Raw genomic sequence first — 17,174 nt, forward strand, 5'->3', positions numbered from 1 at the left:
GGGTGTCGGAGTCGGGGTGCCCGTGGTGGTGGTAGTCGTGGTGGTGCACGGAGTGGTGGTGATGGTGGGGGTTGGGGTCTCAGTGCCTGTGGTAGTGCTGATGGTGGCGGTTGGTGTTGGGGTGCCCGTGGTGGTGGTGATGGTGGGTGTAGGGGTTGGGGTGCCCGTGGTGGTGCTGATGGTGGGTGTTGGGGTTGGGGTGCCCGTGGTGGTGGTGATGGTGGCTGTTGGTGTTGGGGTGCCCGTGGTGGTGGTGATGGTGGGTGTTGGGGTCGGGGTGCCCGTGATGGTGGTAGTCGTGGTGGTGGTTGGACTGGTTGTGATGGTGGGTGTTGGGGTCTCTGTGCCCGTGGTGGTGGTGATGGTGGGGGTCGGAGTCGGGGTGCCTGTGGTGGTGGTAGTCGTGGTGGTGCTCGGAGTGGTGGTGATGGTGGGGGTCGGGGTCTCTGTGCCCGTGGTGGTGCTGATGGTGGATGTTGGGGTGCCTGTGGTGGTGGAGACTGTGGGTGTAGGGGTTGGGGTGCCTGTGGTGGTGGTGGTGGTACTTGGGGTGGGTGTTGGGGTCTCTGTGCCCGTGGTGGTGGTGATGGTGGGGGTTGGGGTGCCTGTGGTGGTGGTAGTTGGACTGGTTGTGATGGTGGGTGTCGGGGTCTCTGTGACTGTGGAGGTGGTGATGGTGGGAGTCGGGGTCGAGGTCGGAGTTCCCGTGGTGGTGGTCGTGGTGGTCGTGGTGGTCGTGGTGGTGGTGGTGGTGGTAGGGGTAGTGGTCAGGGTGGTGGCAGGAGGAGGTGTGGAGATACAGTCCTCAGGTCCTGAACAGCAGACGTTGATCTCATAGTTGAGGCAGAAGGGCTGCGGTATGATCCCTCCTGGCTTCTGGTCTTCATTTCTGCACACCAGCCCAACGGAGAGGTCACACACCACCTTTTGCCCAAGTTCTTCGATGGGAACGTTAGGAAACTGCGTGGCTCTGCAGGAGATGTTGACTGCCCAGCCTTCTTTACAGATGTTCTCAATTGATTCGATGTCTCCACCCGGTTTGGAAAAGCTTGGTTTACCTGAATCCAGCCAGCCCGTCCAGTTGCACTGAGGCACACAGGGAGAAATTGTTGGCTCTCTGGTGGTTGATACTGGGGTAGGTGTGGTGGTGGTGGTGGTTGGGGGTTGTGGAATAGGTGTGGATGTTGAGGTGGTTGTGGTAGTCGGGATAGGTGTTGGAGTTGGGGTCTCTGTGCCCGTGGTTGTGGTGATGGTGGGAGTCAGAGTTGGCGTGCCTGTGATGGTGGTGGTTGGAGTGGTGGTTGGCGTGGTGGTCGGAGTGGCGGTCGGCGTGGTGGTCAGAGTGCCGGTGATGGTGGTGGTCGGAGTGGTGGTTGGAGTGGTGGTCGGCGTGGTGGTCAGAGTGCTGGTGATGGTGGTAGACGGTGTTGTGGTTGGAGTGGTGGTCGGAGTGGTGGTCGGAGTGGTGGTTGGCGTGGTGGTCAGAGTGGTGGTTGGCGTGGTGGTCAGAGTGCTGGTGATGGTGGTGGACGGCGTTGTGGTCGGAGTGATGGTCGGTGTGGTTGTCGGAGTGGTGGTCGGCGTGGTAGTCAGAGTGTTGGTGATGGTGGTGGTAGGTGTGGTGGTCGGAGTGGTGGTAGGCGTGGTGGTCGGCGTGGTGGTCGGAGTGGTGGTCGGAGTGGTGGTCAGCGTGGTGGTCAGGGTGCTGGTGATGGTGGTGGTCAGCGTGGTGGTAGGCGTGGTGGTCGGCGTGGTGGTCGGAGTGGTGGTCGGCGTGGTGGTCGGAGTGGTGGTCGGCGTGGTGGTTGGCGTGGTGGTCAGAGTGCTGGTGATGGTGGTGGTTGGCGTGGTGGTAGGCGTGGTGGTCAGCGTGGTGGTCGGCGTGGTGGTCAGAGTGCTGGTGATGGTGGTGGTCGGCGTGGTGGTAGGCGTGGTGGTAGGCGTGGTGGTCGGCGTGGTGGTCAGAGTGCTGGTGATGGTGGTGGTCGGCGTGGTGGTCGGCGTGGTGGTCGGCGTGGTGGTCAGAGTGCTGGTGATGGTAGTGGTCGTTGTGGTTGGCGTGGTGGTCGGAGTGGTGGTGGGTTTTGGGGTCGGGGTGCCCGTGGTGGTGGTAGTCGGGGGTCCTGGCGTAGGTGTGGAGGTCATGGTCGTGGTTGAGGTGGAGGTGGTGGGAGTGGTCGTGGGGGCCGTGGTTGTGGACAGGGGACATTCATTCATCGGCACGCAGCAATTGACGCGTATCTCGTAGTCATAACAGACTGCAAACGGCCCGTTTCCAAACTGGTCTTCATTGTAGCAAATGAACCCAAAGGAGACATTGCACTGTGCCTTCTGGCCCGCCAGCTCCCAGCTCAGGTGGGGCTCCGTGGCCAACCTGCACTCAATGTCCTCAGGGGCACTGCAGACGCTGTGGAAGGTCTCCCAGTCTCCACCATCACTCTGCGTAGTGGGGTGGTTCTCATTGATCCAGTCGGACCAGAAGCAGCACAGCTCTGGGGAAGGAAAACCCGAGATTGGTCTCCACCAGCTTCCAGGGAGCTCTCTGGGGCCCAGAGAGGTCAGAGTCCCCATGACCGCCCTTCCTATCATGGCCAAAGAGCCAGCTTATAGAGTACAGGGCCGGACACCACTGCACACTGAGCCCCAGAGAAGGAAGAGCCCCTCACGCCACATCTGGGTGACAGACCCTGGCCCCAGGGCTCCGGCCCTGTGCCCTTTCCTCAGCTGATTTCAAATCCTGGTGCCCAAAAAAGTAAATCCCGGAAGGGTCACCCACTGCAGTGAGGAGGCCCATGGGAAGTGGCCTGGTCTGGACTCCTGACCAACAGTGCCGTCACCCAGCACCGGTCCGCTCCCCGTGCTGAGCCCAGGGACTGGTGAGAGCACCCTCCCTGCACAAGCAAGCGGCCCAGCCACCTGGCCCCACAGCTGGGTCTCCTGGAAAGTTCCCTTTCCCTCCTGTCCCACCACCGCCCACCCGCCACTGGGGACGGCCCAAGGGACCTACTTGTAGTTACTGGGGCCGAGGATGGAGCTACAGAAGCACGGGGAGGGAAAGAAACCTGTCATTAGATAGTTGGACGTCTTTAAAAATCTTTTTTCATTTTAACAACTTCCTCTTTCCTGCGGCTGTCGCGCCCCAGCGGCTTGTCCAGTGGTGGCTTCCACCTCAGCGGGAATGAGCGCATGGGAGTCTAGGGACGTTTGTCTGCTTTCTCAAGGACAGCCTCAGGGATATTCTCTTGCTGGTTCAGGAAATATCCCTGGGTCACCTTCCCTGCGGTCTGGGCTCAGGGGTGTGGTTGTGATATTGGCTGGCATCTCCACTCAAAAGGCCAGGGGCCCAGGGACATCCCCTGAGCCAAGACGCCGGTCGTTGTCACCTCCAGCTAACAGAGGTGAGAGCCTGCTGTGTCCTGCCCCCCGCCCCCGTCCCCCTTCAGCCCCTGGAAGGGCCACTTCCGCCGGGCTTGGGGGAAGGCAGGCACGCCCTGGCGGTGAGGGGGGCGTGCCCTGGGGCCTTACTTGTGCTGGTGGTTGGGGTGGTCGGGGTGGTGGTGGTGGTGGTGGTGGTGGTGGTGACGGGGCTGCTGGGGGTGACGGGGATCGTAGTGGAGGGCGGCCGGGGGGTGGAGACTACACAGATGTTGAAGTGTTTCTCTATCGTCCCGTTGGGGCCACAGATCTCCCAGTAGCAGAAGGAGCCATCCTGGGTGTAGTTGAGAATCTTCCCTGGGGGGCAGGAGGGAGGCCCAGGTGAGCAGGGCAGGAACAAGACAGAGACTCTCCAGAACCCCTCAGGTGTCCCCCAGCGTTAACATACACTGGACCAAGTCCCCCTCGGGACTCCACGTCCGGACCCTGAAGGGCACAGAAGCGGGATGGCGGACGGGCGACCTCGGCTCCCGTCACCAGCGTGGGGGAGACCGCGGCAAGTCGGAGCCGGCTCTGAGCTGGGGAAGGCCCTGGGGGGCCACCGGGCGGGGGAGGGTGAGACGGAGCCCCGCCCCCGGAGTCCGGACACAGGCCGCCTGGAGGCTCTCCCGGGGCCCCCTCGGGGTGGACGCAGGGGGCAGCTTACCTTCTTCGGGCCGGCAGACGACCTCCGAGGTGTTGGTACACACGCTGCAAAGCAAGTGCAGAGTTCAGACCCCGGGGACGGGCCCTCCTGGCCTCCCGCCCTGGCCTCCCGCCCTGGCCTCCCGCCCTCCTGTGGCTCCGAGTCCGTCGCCGGGTTCGGACTGTGGGCAGAGGAGGAGGACGAGGTGAGGCCGGCAACGGCGGGCAGAGGAGGCTGTGAAGAGAAGGCTCACCTCCACCCGTGGACAGGAGCTCATGCCCCCAAGCCCTGGCTCCTGTGGCGGGCACACGTGGCCGCGTGCGTGCCCTTGCGTGTGTGAGCGCGTGGCGTGCGTGCGGGTGTGTGCACGTGCGTACACGTGTGTCTGACCTCCCCCGGGCCCGGCACGTGAGCTTAGGTACCAAGACTGGCAGTCCTTATCGGTGGGGACGGATCCTCCAGGCGGGTAGCGGGTGTCCCCGACGTAGCAGCCGCACTTGTCAGCCCGGACACACTGTTTCAGGTCCTCGTCGTAGATGGGCCTGCCCTTGGGACACTGGGGGTAGCAGCCTGACGGGCACAGGGCACGGGGCTTGGACCGCTGCGGAGGGCCCCACGGCCACCACACCCCACCCATCGCCCACATCACAGCAGGTCCTTCTCTCCAGGAGGTTCCTCTGGGAAGGCCAGGGAACCACAGGACAGAGGCCTGGACCCCCCCCCCCCCGACTGGGCCCTGTATGCTGCCATATGGCCAAAGGGACAGCCAGCTTGACCCAACCATGTCCTTCCCACGGGCTAGGATGCTCCCTCCCAGAGCTGGCTCACTTCATCACGCCCCTAGTTCTCGGCTCAGAGGCCCTGCAGAGTCCCCCAGACCCGCTGTCCGGGACACCCTGGCTTGTCCTGCCCTGCAGCTTCCTGGGGGCCCTGTCCGCTCCTGGATCCTGTCTGCCTCTCTCAGCTCCGTGGGCACACTCTGAAGAAAGGTGACCCCGGTCCACCTGGACGTCAGGGCACCAGCTCCACGGGGCATCCCTCACGGGGACGCCGTCCCTCCACCCCTGAGGCCCGCTCACCCTCCAGGTAGGACACAGAGATGTTAGAATGGATGCCGTTGATGGTCCTGCAGGTCTCGAAGCTGCGGTTCCCACAGGGCTCGTAGTGCCACTCACACTCGTCTGGGGGGTTGTAGTAGTCACAGAATATGGCTGCAGACGGGGAGCGGAGGTGGCCAGATTCAGGGAGGGCTGAGGCCAGGCCAGCACAGCCCCCAAGGAGCAACACTTGGGCCCTGGGGCCAGGGAGGCAGAAAGGGGACCCCATATGCCCATCGCTTCGAGGGGGAAGGACTGCCAGCGCAGCCCCCCGGCCCCAGGACAGGCAGACACTCACGGCACAGGTCTGGCGTCCTCCAGAACACGCAGGCCCCCTCCTTAGTGCACGCCTGAGCGTAGGAGGCCACGGCGGAGCAGAAGCACTCACAGTCCCCGCCTGTGTCGCAGGAGCAGGAGTCGTGGACGCAGGCCTCGTAGAAGGGCTTGGGGTCCACCTGGGGGAGAACGCTCCGTGTGCCCTGGGCCCGCACCGCCCGCGTGGGGCCACACCTGCCCAGGAGCTCCGCACCCCGGGACAGGGTGCGGTCACCCAGCACTAGCCTCCCCGGAGACAGGCGGCCAACCCTCCACTCGCCCCCCATGGCCGGAGCTGCGGGCGTCCTTCCTCCCTCCCCGGAAGGCGCAGGAGGAGGGGCTGAGCCAGGGAAGGACAGAAGGTGGAGCTGAAGCCGCAGGAAAGGTGCCGCGTGGTGGTGGCAGGCTGACTACCGAGCGCGAGCCCACGGCCACGGGCTGGTCACGGGCCTGCCACAGCCCACCGCACCTTGCTGTGGCAGACGCCGAAGACGGAGCTCTTGATGAGGCTGCACTGCTTCTCGGCCCAGGAGAGGCGGTGCGGATTCCGGGCGCACGGATCCGGGGTGATGCTCACGTCCGGACAGGTGGGGGCCTCCTTCCAGCTGTTCCCAAAGTCCAGCTCGCTGTCCACCACCATGTGGTCCCTCGTGGTGAAGTCATTGCTGGAGCGGTGGTCGAAGTTCCCACACAGCCCGCACACCGTGCCCTGCGGAGACAGCGAGCCGGGGGCTCCGTGCGGGGGCTCCGACAGCACCGGGAGGGGCAGGCGGGGGAGGGCCGCCACGCACCTTGTAGGACGGGGCCAACTTGATGAAGATGCTGGTCTTCTTGTCCCAGATGACGATGATGCCGATGCTGGCCTCCACCACCAGGTACTGGCCCACCTCCCGGGTGCTGTAGGCCACATGGTGGCCCGTGTCCCGCTGGATCACCACACGGCGCTTGTCCTCCAGCTTCAGCTCCGTCCTCTGTGCCGGGGGAGAGGCCCCGTCACTGGCCGGTTCCGAGGGTCCCTGAGGGCTCAGGCGTCCCCAGGGTCAGGCGGCACTCACCCCCAAGAAGATCTTGATGGCCTTGGAGCAGGTGACGCCCGTAGTGCCACAGGGAACGTTCTCGGTGATGATGCTGAAGGACCCCGAGGAGGAGTTCTGGCCACAGAAGTCCTGGGGGCCACAGGGGGTGTGAGCCGGACTGGCCAGGCCACCGGTGCCCCCCGGCCCCACCCCGGCTGGGCTTTGCACAGCCGCAGCCCTCCTCTGCTAAGAGGGGTGACCACGCGGCAGGAGGACCCTCAACCCCACACGCAAGCCCCTCACTCCCCGCACGGGGTGGGTTAGGGTCACAGAACGGGCGGACCGAGGCAGGGCTGGCCCAAAACACCGACCCCTTCCCTGGGGCCCCCTCAAGGGGCTGACGGCAGCTCCGAGTGTGGCGCGGGGCCCCGGGACCGGGGCCGGGCAAGTTCTTGGCCTCACCTGAGCCGCCACGTAGGAGCAGTGCCCGTCGAAATCATAGTACTTCCCATCAAAGGTGATGTAGTGGCCGCTGCCATAGACGGAGCAGGAGCCGTAGCACAGGGACTCGGTGCACGCCCAGCGGCCTTGCCGGCAGGTGCTGAGGAGAGGGGGAAGGGGGCCTGGAGGGGCCGCAACAGCCCAGGTCCACCCCCACCCCGCTCAGAGGGCAGCCTGGCCGGGCAGCGCCGTGTGGACGGCCCCGCCAGCGGCTCGCACCACACCTCCACACCCTCGGCCGTGTGGATGGTGCCACCCCCGCACCCCCGCGGCACGTCCCCGCCAGAGCGCGTGGGGCTAGGGTCCACCGGACCGGGCCACTCACCAGGTGTTGCAGTCCACCTTGATCTTGTCCCCGGGGGAGTACAGGTCCTTGTTGTGCACGCACGGGCACTCCTCCTCCACGACACACCCGCCGCGGCCGTCATCCATCAGCCCGTCCGGGCAGACGCAGCCGCTGACGCACTCCGTCTGGTACTGCAGGGGCCGGAGAGCGGGCTTCAGGCCCCGATGGCCAAGCCGGCCCTTCCCGTGCCCCCTCTCCTCACGCTGAAGACACCCTTTTGTCCCTTCCCCTCCCCGACCCCTGCCCTCTCTCCTCTCTCGGGCTCACACCTGGGCCGGGAGACGGCGAGGGCTGCTGACCAGGGATCCCTGCACAGGCCCCGAGCCCTCCGGGGGCTGGGCAGGGGCCCCCAGGGACGGGAGGGCCAGTGCGGCCCAGGCATGTGAAGGACCGGCATCCAGACCCCAGGGCCAGTGAGGAAGCCAGTCCGCGCCCTCCCCCGCGGGCAGCCCCCCACACTCACGTGGCCGGCAGCCAGTGTCTGGCAGCTGGTAGGCCGTGGGCTCTGGATGGTTAGTGCGGTCAGGTTGCTGCAGTCAACATGGATCTTGGGGGCGGCGCAGCCTGAGGGACAGAGGGGGCCACCTCGCCTCAACGGAAGTTGGGGTGGGGGCTGGGCCAGCAGGGACGGGGTGGGCGCAGGAAGCCATACCCACGGCAGCATCTACTTACTCTGGCCGAGCAGCCGGACCTGCATGCAGTTCAGCCTCCCATTCCGGCAGACGCTGCGGGGAAGGGGGGGAGGTGAGCGGGCCTGGCTCCAGGGGAAGGGGGTGTACACGGGGACGCTCCCCACTGAGCCCACCACTCACCAGCGCTCCTCCTGCCTCAGCACCACCTCCCCGGCCTCCAGGTAGAGGCCACGGTGGTAGCAGGAGCACTTGGCCAGGGGCACACAGCGGCCCTTCTCGTCCAGGAAGGTGTCGTCGGGGCAGCCGCAGCCATCCACGGGCGCGAAGCCCTGAAGGCAGTGGGTGTCGGCCTCGGAGAGCGAGCGGCAGGTGGTCTGGCAGCTGGTCAGGTTGTACAGGAACACCTGTGAGTTGGGGCAGGAGCCCACGTCCTCATCTGCGGAGAGCGGAGGGGTCAGCGTGAGGCGTGGAGGGACGGCCCCCAGCTCCCCTCCCCGCAGGCCACCCCAAGCCCCGCTCTGTCCAGGACGGGCATCTGCCCGCCCAGCCAAGGGGCCCACGAGAGCCCACGGGAGTCCCTCCACGCTGGAGGCCACGAGCAAAGAGCAGCAGAGGGCTGCCGCGGTGGGCTGACCCCTCCCGCCACAGGGCACACCGGACGCCGCAGAGGATGGCACTCACTGCAGACTTGCTCCCGCCAGCCCCACAGCATGACGCCCTTAGAGGCACAGGCGCGGGCGTAAGAGGACAGCGCGGCACACATGCAGCCCTCGCTGTTCTGGCAGTTACACGTGTCGTATTTGCACCTCTGGGGGCGAAGGAGGCAGGCAGTGAGGGAGGGAAGAGGGTGGGCACAGACACCCACCTGCACACACAGGTGTGCACACTCAGACACCTGTGCACGTTCACACACAGGCTTACGTCCCTGCAAGGTGCACATACACGCATGCACACACACACACGTGTGCTTGCACAAACACGCCCAGCAGCTTCGAGCGGCAGCCCGGCAGACAGGGTCAGGCTCAGCCCGGGCACAGAGCACACCTTGCTGGCACGGATCAGGTGGTGAGGAGTGCACATGCGGATCCCACCCACCTTGTAATAGTCCGAGGGGTCCACGGCTGAGTGGCACCGGCCGAAGGGGGTCTCTGCCTTCTTCAGGAGGGAGCACCAGTGCTCGGCATAGTTGGCTGGAGAGGGGGTCAGAGCCTCAGTGGGGGCAGAGCCCTCCAGCAGGTCTCCTGAGCCCAGCTGCCTGGCCACCCAGGCTCCTCCAGCTCCGTGCAAGACCACGCCCCTTGTAAGGAGGGACACCCACCGCCTCCCCTCGCTCGACCTCCCCAGACGTGGTGGGCAGCATGGTGGGTGGGAGGGCATGCGGTCATGGCACCAGACCAGCCCCAGGACGGGAGCCACCACCCAGTGATTAACGAGCAGGCGGGCCCCTTTGCTGTGTCTCTTGGCGGACAGCCACCAAGGGCCACCATAAACCAGCCATGTGGCAGAAAGCAGCAGGTGAATGGGCTGGCCACCGGGCCTCCACCTGCCCCCACCCGCGTGCCACGTCCCCCTGGGAGCCCCACACGCCCCACGAGGCTGAGCCTCACCGCTCTCGATGTTGAGGGAGCAGGGGTCATCCAGCCAGTCCAGCTTGTCCTGGCAGCTCGACTGGGCCTTCCAGGTGTTGGCGAAGCCGGCCCCCGTGGCCTCCACCAGCCCACCGGCCGTCTTAAAGTCATCCCCTTCCAGGCCGTTGAAATTCCCGCAGAGGCCTGAGGGGCCAGGAAAGGGTTAGGAAGGGGCAGGGCGCTGGGGGGCAGGCGCTGGGGGGCAGGCCCTGAGCGGGGCCTCTGTGGGGGCTACCCAAGGGCACCACTCACCCTGCACGCAGCCCTGGGCAGCCTGGCCCAACGTCACGAAGAGCTGCATGACAGGCACGAGCTGGACCTGCAGGCTGAGGCCGGAGGCAGTGCTCACCAGGAGGTGGTAGGAGGACGGTTGGAAGATGGAGAAGCTGGCTGCAAGGCAGGCGGCAGGGGCCCCGGCTGGTCAGCAGGGGCTCTCGAGCCGTGGGGCCGCCCTCCCACCAGCAGCCCCCAACCCCGCTGGGCGCCCCGGGGGCTGGGCTCACCTGTCACGTGGGGCAGGTTCACCTGCAGCTCATTCAGCAGGACGCTGCCGTCCGACTTGAAGACCAGCACCTGCAGGAGGGGCAGAGGGGACGGCCGGGCTGAGAAGGTCCCCGGGGACCCTGGGGTACTGGGCGGGGGGGTGGGGGGCACCCACGTTCTTCTTGTCGTCGGCCAACAGCACCACTGTCTTCAGGCAGGTCTGCTTGTCCGTGGAGCCGCAGGGGGCCAGCTCACCCAGGAGGGCGTAGGAGTCGTTGTGGTCGCCCTGCGGGGGACAGTGGCTGTGGTAGTGACTGACATGGAGCCTGACGCGGGGCCAGGCCCCAGCTCAGCCCGCCCGCTGCCTGGCCAGCTACCTTGATCAGCACGTAGTAGCAGTCCCCGTGGAAGGTGTACTTCTTCCCGTCGAAGGTGGTGATGTGGGAACCACCCTCCAGGGCACAGGTGCCTGGGCACGCCAGGTCTTTGCACACCCAGCGGCCGGCGGTACAGACGCTGTGGGCGGTGGAGCACAGCGTCAGGTTCAGCTTCCCCAGCAGCCCTGCCCCCCCAGCCCACCGGCCCCAGCCCTGCCCCCCCAGCCCTGCCCCCCCAGCCCTACCCTCCAGCCCTGCCACCCCAGCCCTGCACCCCCAGCCCGCCGGCCCCAGCCCTGCACCCCCAGCCTGCTGGTCCCAGCCCTGCCATCCTAGCCCTGCCCCCCCAGCCCTGCCCCCCAGCCCTGCCCCCCAAGCCCTGTGTCCCCAGCCTGCTGGCCCCAGGCCCTGCACCCCCAGCCCTGCCCCCCCAGCCCTGCCCCCCCAGCCCTGCCCCCCAGCCCTGCACCCCCAGCCTGCTGGCCCCAGCCCTGCCACCCCAGCCCTGCCCCCCAGCCCTGCATCCCCAGCTCTGCCCCCCAGTCCTACCACCCCAGCCCTGCCACCCCAGCCCTGCACCCCCAGCTCCCAGCCCCAGCCATCCCACCCCAGCCTGCCGGCCCCAGCCGTGCCACCCCAGCCCTGTACCCCCAGCCCTGCCACCCAGCCGTGCCACCCCCAAGCCCTGGGCCCTGGACCCACCACTCCTCGCAGTCGCTGCTGATTTGCTGGCCGGGGGAGTACAGGCTCCCGTGAAGCTTGCAGTGGCACTGGCTCACGGGGATGCAGCCGCTGCCTGCGATGTCATCGTACACGGTGCCTGGACGATGCGGGACGTGACGTTACAGTCGGCCAGCCTCCGAAAGGCCGGAATCCCCACACCGGGGCTCCCGCTGGTGGGGCCACAGCCCCGGGCCGGCGTGCGGAAAGTGGGGCTATCCCCGCAGGTGCCTCTGGTCCTTTGGGCAACACCTGTGACCCCTCCCCGTGCTGTGGGAGCCTGGCTCCAGACCACCTTCCTGGGGGCCTCCAGGCTCCGTGAGTGGGGCAGCAGGACATGTGCCCACGGAGTGATGACCGGGAAGGTGTCCCCCCAGTGAGACTCCCCAAAGCCACCAGTGTGTATGCTGGGGGGTCTTCGGCATTCTCCAGGGAAAGGGGCACCGCTCCTCGCTTCCGGCACTGTTGCTGCCCCCACCCCCCACACAGCTGCCCCTGGGTCCCTGGGTGCACCGGCCTGAGGGGGCCACATCGGGGCAGCGCCCCCACCCCCAGCCCCCGCCCCACGGCCTCCACCGCACACACCTTCCGGGCAGAAGCAGCCGTCCATGCGGTGCTCCTCACACAGGCTGCTAACCTCCAGATGTGAGCAGGTGTCCATGCAGGGCGAGCCGCTCTCCAGGTAGACCATGTTCCCGGGGCAGCTCTTGGCTAGAAGGGCAAAGGCAGGCCCCTGAGCGGGCACCGTGGGCACATACACCGAGGGGAGGGGAGTGCAGTGGGCCAGGGAGCAGGGCACAGACGCGGCTCCTCCCGGGCCAGGGAGCTGGGCCGCCCTGCCCCCAGAGGCCCCCCAACACTCAGGGCCCCATGGGTGCCCGCCTCCCCACCCACCCTGGCAGCAGCGCGGCTCTTACGGCAGAGCTCGGAGGTCCTCCAATTGCCGGGCTGCCCGCCCGCGTGGGAGCACTGGCGGGAGAACTCGGCGAGGGTGCTGCAGACGCAGGAGGTGCCCGACGGGCACTGGCAGCGGTCCTGCACGCACGCCTGCACGTACAGCTCCAGCGGCACCAGGCCCAGGCAGTCCGCGAAGGCCGTGGCCGTCAGCAGCTTCTCGCACTCGGCGCGCTGCGGACGCACACGGGAGCGCGGTGAGGCCGGCCCATGCCCACCTCTTCTCCGCGTTGTCCATAGACCCCCAGCCCAGGAACGGCTCCTCCCCCAGGCAGGGGTCCTGGCCAGCGACTCACGTGCTCTGAGCAGGACTCCAGGGCCGGCACCTCCTCGGGGTCGTCGCACACGACCTCGGGCTTGTGGATCTTCTGCATGTTACCAAACTCGAGGGCGCTGAAGAGCACACCTGAGGACACAGCCCGTCAGCGGGGGACGCCCAGAGCCTGCACGCCCGCCCCACCCGCCCCACCCGCCATGCCCCCGAGGAGGCCCTCACCGTCAGAGAGGAACTCGGAGTAGGTCTGCAGGCCATTGTAGTCCCCGCAGAGGCCACACGTGTGGTTCTGGAACTTACTGTCCAGCTCCAGCTGTTGGGGGAAGAGGAGGCAGGTGCAGGTGAGGGGCTGGGGGCCCACAAGACCACAGACCGCGGCAGCCAGGGTGAGCCTCCCACAGCCAGCCTCAGCGCCTCCTCTGAGTGGGCGTCGGGGGTGGCCAGAGGGCTGCGGTCAGCCCGGGCCGTCCTGGCACCAGGGGTCACTGAGGACCAGGAGGGGTTTGGGACGGGGAAAGGCCAGCCCGGCTCCCCAGGCCCAAGGGGCCGCTCCCTGGGCGGGCTGCACGGCCGCACCTCGGCTGCGAATCCGCGCCCCCACGGCACTGCCAGCCCACGGCAGAACCCCTCGTGACAAGGGTCCCGTGCTCTCCCAGGTTCCCAGAGGCCTGGTGGTGGAACCCGGCCCCCGGGCTCACATGGGGCTGCACCCACCATGAGCGAGTCTTCCCGGTTCCACATGAGCGTGAGTCCAGCTCGGGAGTACACTTTGGTGTAAGCGTCGCTGTTCTCGATAAGCAGTCCGGAGCTGTAGTGCGGCGTGCTGACCCTGGGGCAGGGGTGCCGGGCGAGAGTCACCCCCCGCGGCAGGCCCTCCGCCATCCCCCTGCCAGGCGGGCCTGAGTCTGCGCGTCGGGTGGGTGGGGTGGCCTCGGCTCCCAGGCAGCCATGCCGGGGCCGCCGACAGCGTGGCCGCCCTCTGGGCCAGCTTGGGCCACCTGGGCTGGCTGGGCTCCTTGGGGCCCTCCACCCCCTGCCTGCCTGTGTCCCTGTCCGCAGCCGCCCTCAGGGCCCTGTCCTCGGAGCCAGGCTCTGCCCACCCCTAACCCGGGCTGGCCCAGGCGCTAGCTCACCCCAGCTCTGCTCCGTGGGCCTGTACCCACCCCGCGGAGACAGTGGGGCGGGGTGGGGGGGGAGACAAAGGCGCTGGGCAGGAATGCAGCTTAGAGCCCCATTGTTGCAGAGACAATGGGGGACAATTGCCCGGGAGCGGGAGGGGCTCCCGCCTGCTCCCCCTTCTGTAACTCGAGCCTGGGTAACAGTGGATGCTGCCTGGGGCCCCAGCAGAGGGGCGGTAGCTGCCCCACGGGACCAGGAGTCCCTCGCGCCCACTCACGTGGCCCCGTTGACCACAGCCAGCTGGCGGGTGAGGTAGATGGTGTCGTCCTTGATGTTCACCAGGATGTACTCGAGCTGGGGGTGCCCCCCGTCGCCGCCCGAGCTCCGCCTCAGGTGCACGGCGAACTCCTTGTAGGAGTCCCTGCAGTCGGACGCGAAGTTGTAGTCGCACAGGCCCGGGAAGCGGAAGACATCCCCGTCGAAGGTCTTGTAGTGGAAGTCGCCCCAAGTGCTGCAGACGCTGTGGCCGTGGTTCCAGGTCCTGCCCTCTGGGGGAACAGGGGCATGCAGGGGTGAGCAGCCCGGGCCCCAGGAGGCCCGTCCCACGGCCCCGCCCGGCAGCCGCCCTCCAAGGACCCTCCGTGAGGCCGTCCTGCGGGAGTGGCCCCTGCTGGCCTTGGTCACCCCGCCCGGGGGGTCTCAGACCCCCGAAAGGATATCACCAGCTGCCACACCCTTGCGCCTGAGCCTGGCACAGAATGAGGACATTTGCCGGGCAGGCAGCGGGGGCAGAGGGGCTTTCCGGAACCCTGGGCACCCTGTCCGCCCAGCCCAGCGTCCCCCACCCTGTCACCGCCAGAATCCACGTACCCTCCCACTGCTCCCGCCACCCCACAGTTCCAGTGGGACTGTGTCCCCGCACGCTCAGACGGCGCCCACACCGTGTCCAAACATTGGAGGTCGGCTCCCCTCCAGTGGCTTTGTCGCCCAACCCCCACGGGATGGAGATGTCCCCATCCTACACTAGCAGTCTTTTCTGGAACGACTCCTTCATCATGTGGCCAAACACCCCATGCTGCAGAAGGCCGTCTTGGCCCTGGCCCTCCAAGGTCCCTGACACTCGGCCCCTCTTACTTGCCCCTGCCTGCCCCACACGCCCCTGGACAAAGGCTCAGCTCGGGTGTTTCCAACAGGCACCACCTCCCAGACACGCACTCGGGCCAGGAGATCACCTTCAGAGGGATGGCACGATCCCAAGACCACCTTCCCTCCTTCCTCTCCTCCACCCAAAGCCAGCAGGGTTTGGGGGGTAGGACGCCCGGCCCAAGTGGTGTAGCCCAGAGGCTGGGCAGAGCAGGGCCACCTACTCCCAGGGAGAACGTCTGCTCCGGCCTTCCTGCCACCTCTCACCTCTCTGGAGCTCTGCACCCCCAGCCGAGCTCAGGGCCAGGCAGACGGCCACCAGGCGGGCTAGTGGCAGCCCCATGGTGGCTCAGAAGGGCGGCAGGGAGAGCAACCGGGGCAGGGGTCCGGGCCTTATATGGCCCAGCAGGACCGGCAGAGGCGGGGAGAGCAGGGGAGGGGCGAGGGGTGGGTGGGGCGTTTGCCAGGTTATCAAGAAAACAGCTGCAGGGGCTCCTGAGGTGCCACCTTGGAAATATTGATTCAAGTTATCTGTGGTTAATCTTTATTGAGCCCTCGGTAAAGGTAGCCCTCTTCAAGATGCCTCAGCACCAGTGACCCCAGTTCCGACACACGCCCTCCCAGCGACGAGCAGGACCGGGCCCAGCGGGGAGGTCCTGTGCCACCACACCCTGGCAGGCGCGTGCCCCTCCCGGCCCCAGCCCACCCTGCCCAGCGTCCCCACAGAGCCAGGCTTGAACGAGGCTCTTCCCCGAGGGGGGCTCCCAGACAGGACCACTGCCCCATGTCTACTCCTCTCTCCCACTCTGGTCCCCCAGCCTCCCCTCCCAGGGGCCCGAGGCCCCCAAGCCAGGGAACGTGTGGGCTCCTGGGAGGTCCAGGGGCTGCCCCATCTCGTGTGGACTCTGCCCCTTGGCCCGTTCCCACTGGCAGCCCCATGTCCGGCCCCCAGCCCCAGCACACCCTCTAATCCCCTCGCGTTCCCAGGCCGAGCCAGTCTCTGGAATTAGCTGTAATTGGAACTTGGGAAGCCCAGCCAGGGGACGCTTAACTGAAACACACCCTGTGGGGCACGGAAGGCCTGGCTGGAGGCTGGGAGCGGACGTCCCCGAGGGGAAGTGGCCCAGACGCAGCCCCAGGCTGGCGCCTCCCTTGTGGGCCCAGAACTTCATCTTCTGGGAAGTTCGGGGAGAACGGAATGCTCGGACTCCTCAAATCATGACCTAGTGGTTCCCAAGCTTCAGGGCAACTGGGCAGCACTCATCTCGACAATCACTGAGATCCTGGGCAAGGTGGACACCGAGCGGACGGGGGTGTGGGACCCCCTGTTTCCCTGAGCCAGGCTCCCCTCAGACGTATGACCAGAGCAAGTGCCCGGCAACAGTGAGCACCTTGGCCAGCACCTCCCTGTGGGCCTGGGATGTAGTCCCTTCTCCCACCCCGCTGCACCGCGAGCCCCAGGCCCAGCAACTGTCCTCTCCTCCAGAGCCCAGGGACCCAGGCACGAGTGGGTGGCCTGAGCCAGGAGCAAGAGGGATTAGGAAATCAGAGCCAGATGGGCCCACGGGCCCATTGTCCACTTCCCTGTGGGGCCAAATAGGCTGGCACCGAGCCCTGGGGAAACCCAAGGACGGGGGCCCCCTTGCAGCCCCCAGAGGCATTGATTTTCCATGACAGTCTTCCTCTGCCCTGGTGGGGTTCAGAGAAATTCTGGCGCCACACTGGACACCCAGTCCAGCCTCTCCTGCCTTGAGTGTGACAGGCGAGAGTCCTCCCCTGGGATGGAGAAGGTGGGGTCCTCCCCTGGGACGGAGAAGGTGGGGTCCTCCCCTGGGATGGAGAAGGTGGGGTCCTCCCCTGGGACGGAGAAGGTGGGGTCCTCTCCTGGGACTGAGAAGGTGGGGTCCTCCCCTGGGACTGAGAAGGTGGGGTCCTCTCCTGGGACTGAGAAGGTGGGATCTTCTCCTGGGACTGAGAAGGTGGGGTCCTCCCCTGGGACTGAGAAGGTGGGGTCCTCCCCTGGGACTGAGAAGGTGGGATCTTCCCCTGGGACTCAGAAGGTGGGGTCCTCTCCTGGGACTGAGAAAGCGGGGTCCTCTCCTGGGACTGAGAAGGTGGGGTCTTCCCCTGGGACTGAGAAGGTGGGGTCTTCCCCTGGGACTGAGAAGGTGGGGTCCTCCCCTGGGACTGAGAAAGCGGGGTCCTCTCCTGGGACTGAGAAGGTGGGGTCCTCCCCTGGGACTGAGAAGGTGGGATCTTCCCCTGGGACTCAGAAGGTGGGGTCCTCCCCTGGGACTGAGAAGGCGGGGTCCTCCCCTGGGACTGAGAAGGTGGGGTCCTCTCCTGGGACTGAGAAGGCGGGGTCCTCCCCTGGGACTGAGAAGGTGGGGTCCTCCCCTGGGACTGAGAAGGTGGGGTCCTCTCCTGGGACTGAGAAGGCGGGGTCCTCCCCTGGGACTGAGAAGGTGGGGTCCTCCCCTGGGACTGAGAAAGCGGGGTCCTCTCCTGG

General features: G+C 66.9%; 1 protein-coding gene across 1 annotated transcript in view; it reads right to left on the bottom strand.

The window, feature by feature from the left end:
* Window positions 1-15,008, bottom strand: part of MUC2 (mucin 2, oligomeric mucus/gel-forming) — a 31,820-nt gene extending 16,812 nt beyond the window's left edge. Inside the window, 29 exon segments of the mRNA XM_087855219.1 lie at window positions 48-2,490; window positions 3,497-3,732; window positions 4,082-4,125; window positions 4,483-4,630; window positions 5,140-5,271; window positions 5,456-5,612; window positions 5,942-6,181; window positions 6,264-6,443; window positions 6,528-6,638; window positions 6,951-7,089; window positions 7,315-7,466; window positions 7,799-7,899; window positions 8,008-8,060; window positions 8,148-8,403; window positions 8,649-8,775; window positions 9,063-9,157; window positions 9,575-9,739; window positions 9,848-9,985; window positions 10,099-10,168; window positions 10,254-10,364; window positions 10,456-10,594; window positions 11,158-11,275; window positions 11,761-11,886; window positions 12,093-12,303; window positions 12,426-12,535; window positions 12,626-12,716; window positions 13,118-13,232; window positions 13,800-14,070; window positions 14,933-15,008. Coding sequence (XP_087711345.1) covers window positions 48-2,490; window positions 3,497-3,732; window positions 4,082-4,125; window positions 4,483-4,630; window positions 5,140-5,271; window positions 5,456-5,612; window positions 5,942-6,181; window positions 6,264-6,443; window positions 6,528-6,638; window positions 6,951-7,089; window positions 7,315-7,466; window positions 7,799-7,899; window positions 8,008-8,060; window positions 8,148-8,403; window positions 8,649-8,775; window positions 9,063-9,157; window positions 9,575-9,739; window positions 9,848-9,985; window positions 10,099-10,168; window positions 10,254-10,364; window positions 10,456-10,594; window positions 11,158-11,275; window positions 11,761-11,886; window positions 12,093-12,303; window positions 12,426-12,535; window positions 12,626-12,716; window positions 13,118-13,232; window positions 13,800-14,070; window positions 14,933-15,008 — 6,355 coding nt within the window.
* Between the last annotated feature and the right edge of the window lie 2,166 nt (window positions 15,009-17,174).

This window comes from Ursus americanus, chromosome 24 (genome assembly GCF_024610735.1).
Source record: "Ursus americanus isolate L20-20 chromosome 24, mUrsAme1.1.p, whole genome shotgun sequence".
In the NCBI taxonomy this organism is placed as follows: domain Eukaryota; kingdom Metazoa; phylum Chordata; class Mammalia; order Carnivora; family Ursidae; genus Ursus; species Ursus americanus.